This window comes from Coenobita brevimanus, chromosome 92 (assembly GCF_032717465.1).
Source record: "Coenobita brevimanus isolate Jiangsu-jjx chromosome 92, ASM3271746v2, whole genome shotgun sequence".
In the NCBI taxonomy this organism is placed as follows: Eukaryota; Metazoa; Arthropoda; class Malacostraca; order Decapoda; family Coenobitidae; genus Coenobita; species Coenobita brevimanus.
Window position 1 is genome coordinate 8,155,783 of NC_137045.1, and position 7,696 is coordinate 8,163,478.

Here is a 7,696-nt window from a genome sequence, read left to right on the forward strand (position 1 = left end):
CCATGAAACAAATAGTCAAGTCAGAGAACGAAAAAAAAATTCCGATGAGCAAGAATTATTCATTTGCGAGGATAAAATATATGGACTATACATTTTATTAGTGGGTCCGTAGTCCTTTAGGTGCCGAACAGATATAAACAATGGCTAGTCATTTGTCGGTCTTTCTAGTCATATCCCTCTCTTTCTTTGCTTGTGTCTCTCAGTGCAGAGAGATAGAAAGAGAAATGACCATAGAAGTAAAGGCAGGGACCGAGGAATGCTTCTACGAGCTAGTGAAGGCTGGAGAAACACTGGACGTTGAGTATCAGGTGAGGTGACGGAAGCAGGTAATGCGAGGACTTAGGCTGAGTAGCTCTTCCACGCCTGACAAGTGACACGTCACTCATGTGCTCGTCACCATTATATTCGCGGTCGTATTATCCCATAACCAATGGTTAAATTCTGTAACACCAAAGTTGTTTCGTAATGCTTGGTAGTTGGTAATATTTTGTTGACTCGGGTTAGACTTGCAGGTCTATCTATCTATTGCCAGACGCCATAATCCCGCACTGGGTGGCCATTTGACTTTGAGTTATTTGTTTTACGGGGAGGGGCACTAACCCTCCACCAACCCACTTGTTGACATGTAGGGAGCACGTATAGTTTGGTTATATGGTTGCCACCCAGCATTGTAAGTGGTTTCCTGGCTTACAGGAAACCATTTGGCTTGTTACTCATTGTAAAGCCACCTGTAAAGGAAAAAGGCAATAAGAAGTGACAGGAAAGATGGGAGAAAAAGGAAGACAGGCACAGAAAAGGAATGATAAAGGCTAAGAAAGAAGTAGGCAGCACTACATCAAGTGAGTGGATGGTGATCGCCACCACCTACCACAGGTAACGTGGTAAATACGTTATTCAGTAAAAGCATTTAATTAACTTGTGCATCTGCTTTTTAGGGTATGAGGTTTCACTAATTATTCCTCACAGTGTGGTGTATGATTCAGGTATGAAAAGCAGTTTGGTATTTCATATTTTCTTGCTATATTCAGTGGAAATTGGCTATTTAAAGGCCAGGATTCCGGGGGCTTGAATGATGAACGAATGAAAGTGTGGCCCTTTGGATTGGGCAAATTTGAGTTGTCTAGACATTGCTACTCCTCACCCTGCCTTAGTGTGGGAAAGGAAGTCCAGATGATGATGATGATGAATTTTTAACAATCTGAAGAAGCCTTCCTGGCTCAGCGGGTTAGAGCGCTCTGCTCTGACTGAAGGGTCGAGGTTCAAGTCCTCCCAAGGGTCACTAGTTGACATCCAGAAGGGCATCCGATCATAAAGTGCCACATGCTCTAAACCAAAGTCCTCTACCCAGGGGCAGGGCCTTTGCCCTTGTCAAGAAAAATGATGGACACGGCATAAAACTCAAATAATATATGTATGTATATCAGCCTCATATACTGGGGAAAGTAAACTAAGATTTTTTTTTTTTTTTTTTTTTTCCTTGATAGGTGATTGATGGTGGTCAAGGAGAGATTGACATCAATTTTTATATAGCTGGGCCATCAGGAACCGTACTCTATCAAGATGTTCGTAAGGGAGAGGGCTCACACAGGTAAGTGAATTAGTGAAGTTTTATTGTCGTCTACTATATGTAGCCAATTACTAAATAATTTAATGAATGTTAAATGAATCTGAAATAATAAAATTGGACAAGAGTATGTGAGCTTGTAGGAAAATTGTTCCCATCCAGTGTTGAATGATCCTTTATTTTATTAAATTTTGTTGAATTATCATGATGTGTTTATGCATCTGATTAGCCTTTTAGTCATAGGTCACTTGGCAGTAGCTGAAATAGTGAATTAAAAAGGTAGGTGGGGGTGCTCACCATCTACTTACTTGATGTAGTGCTGCTCTCAGATGTCTGCCCTTTCCTCTCCTCCATCCTTCTTTCATTCCATCATCTTTTGTCTTTCTTTCCTTCATTCTTTCCTCATCCTTCTGCCTACGTGTGACTTTACACTCCCTTTTCTGTCTGTCTTTCCTTCATTCTTTCCTCTTCTTTCTGCCTGTGGGTGACTCTACACTGAGTGACAAGCAAAATGGTTTCCTATATACAATATACAAGGAAACCATTTACTACGCAGGGTGGTAACCACGTAGCCAAATTTTGGCACCTGGTGGTTTAGTGGGTAATTACAGTGCTCCAATCGGATTGAGCCAGTGAAGGTTTATATCCATGGGGTGCTTGGGGTTTATTGCTCACGTAGTGCCAATCAGGAATGAGTGAGGCTGGTCACTCTCATCTTAAATGTCAGGACCAGCTTGCCTCACCCTGGGCTCCTACGCTCCTCATGGGGCAACATAGGATTGGATGATGGATGGATGGATGAAAAAGGTATCTTATGATTGAAGTGAAGATTGTGTGAAATTCCTTCTGTCAGAACAGTCTCTCTTAAGCAGTTAAAATCATTTAGCCATAGCCAGGATGAATTTTAAAAGATGTGACTGAAGTGAATGATGCTAAAATTTATTAACTGTATTTTCCATAGCTGTAAAAACAGTCAGTTCAGCATATTGTTCATGGAGTCAGCAGTGGACTGTGTTGAGATGTAGCTAAAACACAATATCTCAGTCATTGCTGGTAGTAATGGACTGTCATGAATGCCATCATCAGTCATGAAGTTTGCCATGACAAGAAAGTTCATCTTGAGGGAGGGGAGAGGGGAATAGAAATTATTTGACTAAAATTGAACTGATCATTCCTGACATGGGCAAAATGGATATATAAATAGTGGGTCAGATTGGACCATAAGTACTGTATTCAAGTCATTTGGGAATAACAAAAGACCTGAATGAATGAGTTTTAGTGTGGGCCAGTGGGTGAAGAGAAATGTTTCAACATAATAATACTGAGAGCTATGCAGTGAATGCAAGATGATAGACAGGATCCCATTGATAGGAAGATGATAAAAAAGAGAGATGGAGTGTAGTGTTGGAAGAAAGGAACCACTTAGCGTGGAGAAAGAAGATAGGAAGGAAAAGGTTTGATTGTATGAATGAAGCATGAAAGTATAACTTAGTCTAGATAATTGTTTGCAGTGGCCATCCCTTTTGGAGGCCTCCAACAAAAACCAGGCAATCTCATATACTGTGCTAACACAGTTTTGTTTTGCCTTTTTTGCTGAGAGAGAGAGAGAGAGAGAACTGATAATTAAATAATGCTACATCATCATTGGGTTCCCAATTATCTATCAGAATTATCCCATTGATGAACTGCAAGACTTCCTTCTTTCCTCTAGGACAACTATGTCTGAAGAGGCTGACTACCGCATCTGCTGGGACAACACCTTCTCACGATTCAACTCTAAAACTGTGTTCTTTGGCATCATGATAGAGAGTGACAACGATGATGATGAGGATGAGGATGGCATATGGGGAAATGGGTTTCCAGGGGTTACAGCTGAGGAAATATATGACATGAAGATTGAGGACATTAAGGTGAGAGGAAGGCACTTTTAACTCCTTCACTGCGCCTGTACATCCTTACAGTCTGGATTGATATTAATTCAGACCCTTTAGGCATCATCTATCACTATACTGTATTATATTGAAGGATTGACAGGTTTTAGATACTCCAGGCTCTCACATTTGAGGCATCCCCTGCTAGAGGGTCAAATTCCAAAAAAACATAGTTTTCAGCAACTTGGGGTTAAAGTTGACAATAAAGTTTACCATGAATTTCATACATAATCATATGGTACGTTATGTTTTATCAGTTTCATCATCTAGCTGACCAAGATCTATGAATTAAAAAAATAAATAAATAAATAAAAATCCACCCTACCTTCATAGAGCTTATGAAATTATTACTATGGTACTGTACCTGGAACAGTAATGTAACCCTAGCAGGGCTATGATCTGATGAGGTCTAGCTCGGGCATTAATCCCCCTTAAGGTGGTAAAGATGACTTATAGTGATATTATCAGTAGGGAATTGATTAAATTTATAAAATATGAATACAGGCATACCCTTGTTTAGCGATGCAGTTAGTTAAGTAAAAACACATTGCTAGGCGGAGTATCATATCTAAATCTAAAAACGGTTTGTGAATCAACCTAAAGGCAAAACTTAAGTAAAAGATATCAAAATCGGTAAAATAAAAAATCGTTATACCGCGGTTCGGCCATCATTTGGCCGGGTAGGGTGGTATTTCTATCCCTATTGCTTTGCTGGGGTGTCACATTTAGGGGTATCATATCTCGTGGTCTACCTGTACTCACCAATCTCTTGGAGCCAGTAGTGCTGGAGTGGATTGGTGGGTGGGGGGTCAATATTCGAGGAAATCATCATATGGGTCAGACTCCCCACTCTCTTTTCTTCTTTGCAACGTTCTTTTTTCCATGTTTCAGGCTTGCTAAGTCTATTCCGTGTACACACTGGTTGTTCATCTTCCACAGGTGAATCATTAGAACTCATGATGTTACATAAATCCAGGTATAAAGCTGAAATTAAAGAGCCACCACTAAGAAGCGTACACTCCCTCTGGGCCTTAAATGGCTGCTGGCGCTCCATGGTACACAAGAACGCTCGTGATTCGTTGAGCAGCAGCATGAGAACATTGGTATCCGAGAAATGTGTGCTCGTAGACCGGAGCCAGCACCATGTACTGCCACGAGTAGGCCCGTCTAGCTCACTAAAACCATACTTCATTACATTTTTGGTGCACCCCAAAATGTGCAACTTTGGCTCCTATTCTGCCTTGTTGATAGGTTGCTTTTACCATGGCCAGACTTACCGCATGGTAGGGTAAGGCTTCTAGGGTAATTTCCCGCGAAAATCTGAAAATCGCCAGATTGTGGGTTATGCCCCCCTGGCAGTGGGTGCCTCATTTCTTCAGTATTTATGCAGATGCTCTCTTTATTGTGTATGCAGTATTGTGGAAAATGTTTGTATATACAATATTTTACTTTACATCCTCAGGATGCAATGGATAGGATCCGAGGGCACTTGACCAAGTCACGATTCATGCAGGATCAGTTGCGAGCGTACGAGGCCCGGGATCGAAATATAGCTGAGAACAACTGCTCCAAGGTCTTTTCCTGGTCCCTTATCAACATCATTGTCATGATTGTCACAGGCACCATCCAGGTGAGACACACACACACTACATCCCTCGGCCTGCTCATATTCTTTTTAAAGGTGTCGGAGAAGGACACCTTCATGCAGTAACACCTGTATAATCAAGCATTTCCACAGCTTGGTCATGCAGACATCCTTCAATTCCCTCGATATCTCTTAGAAGGGGGTTGGTGAACTACAGAAGGAAATCTTCATCTTGCAGTCCACCAGCCATACATCCAGATGGGCCTGGATTAACATCATCATCCTCCTTTCTGAAAGGCTGTTAGAGTTATATCATAGAAGTTTCCTGCATTCATAATGGTCATCCAGTCTCAGTTTCCCGTTGTATTTTGAAGTGAATTGATGGGAAATATTCATATACCCAGTAGACAGTATTTGGTGCACAGAATTAATATGGAGGCTGCATGAGGATGTGTTAGCACCCACATTAACATACAGGAGTGAAACTGGTAGCTATGGCGTGAGTGTGAATAGGCATGAGTAAAATTAGTTAAAGGAGACTGTTAAGGAATGTCTGATGTGTTTAAAGTGGATAGGATAATGGCCATAGTGATTTGTGAAAGAAGTGGAGTTACGAGGTTTGTTGATAATAGAGTGAAAGGGGGTATGCATGGATTGTATGGTCATATGGAGAAAATAGATTGGTTGGTGAAATGGGTTTATGTCAGCGAGTCTGAGGGTGAGAGGAAGTGTTATAGCTAAAAAGAATATGGATTGATTTGATAAATGAGTATGTAAAGAAAAAGAGGTATAAAAATTGATGACCCTAAAGAATTGGCAAGGGACTGCATTAGTCAGATGAAGTGTGTACAAAGAAGCTTATTTCCTCTTTCAGAGGTTTGGCACATGGGGGGTGTGGGGGGGGGTGTCAGGGGATATGTTCTGAATATTTTTACTGTGCATATAGAATATAGCAGTAGAAAAGAACATCACTATCTATCTATCTATCTACTGCCAGATGCCACAATCCCGTAAGGGGTGGCCATTTGACTTAGAGTTAGTTGTTTTACGAGGAGGGACACTAACCCTCCACCAACCCACTTGTTGACACGTAGGGAGCACGTATGGACATCACAAGTTGGTATAGTGTATTGTCTTGTGAATGTTGAGACTCAGCATTGCCAGATGTGCAGATTTGACTATATTTTTTCTCTCTTTCCATTGCAGGTGATTTTGCTAAGGAGTCTTTTTGATGACAAATCAAAGCTGCACCGAATTTGGAAAAAAGGATCATCATCAACTTACTCCTAGGGTCATTCTCTGCTCTACATAGCTACTTATCATTTGTAATATTGCTAGAAGAAATGTTGGCTCATCACCAAAGGTCATAGCATCCAGCAGACTACTGTTAAAGAATATGAGAGATCAGGTAGAGAACATGTAAGTTACATTGAAAATTAATTCAAATTATATTTTATTTTTCCAGAAAGGGCATTCAGCAGTGTTAAAGTAGCTAACTGTATTTATTTTCTGTGTTGGACAGTTTGCCATTTAATATTAAACATGTTTATTATTGTATAAGGTTTGATGATCAAAAGTTTGCCAATGATGCCAGTAGCTTCAGGTATACAGTAGTGGTTTTTATAAAAATGTGCATAATATGTTATTGCATCTCTTTTTAAAAGTTTTTATATGTATAGTGATCATAGTCTTTTTATACAGCAATAATTAATGAACTGTTTCCTGTAAGAAGTTCATACTGTATATTTTTAAATACCAGAAACTATGTATTGTACTGTATTATATGCATGCAGTATGTTAATAGGCATATATAAACATACAGTAAAACCTCACTACATGAGAGTATCAGAAGTATTTGGATAGGACAGTCATAAAAACACTTTATGTCAGTGAGTGTTCACAGTGACAGTTTTGTGGATATAATAGACAAGTCAAATGCTTTGGGAAAAAGTCTGATGCAGCCATGGGAATCCAAGGTGCTGTACAATGAAGTACAACAAAGTATATAGTGTTGTATGCATACTACTGCAATGTTGGATGCAGTAATGAAGTAGATTATGCTGAAAGAAATATGCAGGACATTGATAAAGCCTATTTAGCTTTATAAAATAGTACTGTATAGATAAATATTGGTTACTCATGATTTACTTTATTTACTTATACAGTAGTGTAGTGTACCGTATTGGACTCAGATGTGAAAGTGTGCGGTAGGTGTAATGTGTCAGATAAAAACACAGTCTAATGTAATGAGGGTTTATTGTATATTGGTATATTTGTATATAATTTACACATATTACCAGTTTTCAGTAAATATCTGGTATATGGGTATTTATTCCTGTAATATACTGTGAAGTAGACATGTAATGAGGTTTTATGGCATTTTCTTGCTCAAACCAGCACATATAATGCAGTTATGTTCTTTTTTTTTTTTTTTTTTTTTTTTTTTTTTTTTTTGTAAGACCAGATCACTTATCATGAGATTGTTATACACAGGCTTACTTGCAATTATATGTGTTGTATGTTTTGAGGTGTTGTACCTGTACCTGTATACCTCATTTAGTCAGTGCCATAGATTAAAAAGAAAAAAAAAATTGGCAGTTAAAATCATAACATTTC

At 39.3% G+C, this 7,696-nt stretch overlaps 1 protein-coding gene across 1 annotated transcript; it reads left to right on the plus strand.

The window, feature by feature from the left end:
* Positions 1 to 138: 138 nt before the first annotated feature.
* opm (transmembrane emp24 domain-containing protein opossum) lies at positions 139 to 7,485 on the plus strand. Its single transcript, XM_080281966.1, has 5 exons — positions 139 to 308; positions 1,485 to 1,588; positions 3,276 to 3,474; positions 4,958 to 5,125; positions 6,287 to 7,485. The coding sequence occupies exons 1-5, from the start codon at positions 141 to 143 to the stop codon at positions 6,368 to 6,370; spliced, it is 723 nt and encodes a 240-aa protein (XP_080138092.1). The 5' UTR covers positions 139 to 140; the 3' UTR covers positions 6,371 to 7,485.
* Positions 7,486 to 7,696: the final 211 nt, after the last annotated feature.

What these genes read in the sequence shown, in the direction of transcription:
- opm (XM_080281966.1), top strand. Translation starts at nt 141, where the DNA reads ATGGCTAGTCATTTGTCGGTCTTTCTAGTCATATCCCTCTCTTTCTTT. An exon ending in CACTGGACGTTGAGTATCAG is followed by an intron (nt 309 to 1,484) that starts GTGAGGTGACGG and finishes TTTCCTTGATAG; the next exon opens with GTGATTGATGGTGGTCAAGG. An exon ending in AAGGGAGAGGGCTCACACAG is followed by an intron (nt 1,589 to 3,275) that starts GTAAGTGAATTA and finishes TCTTTCCTCTAG; the next exon opens with GACAACTATGTCTGAAGAGG.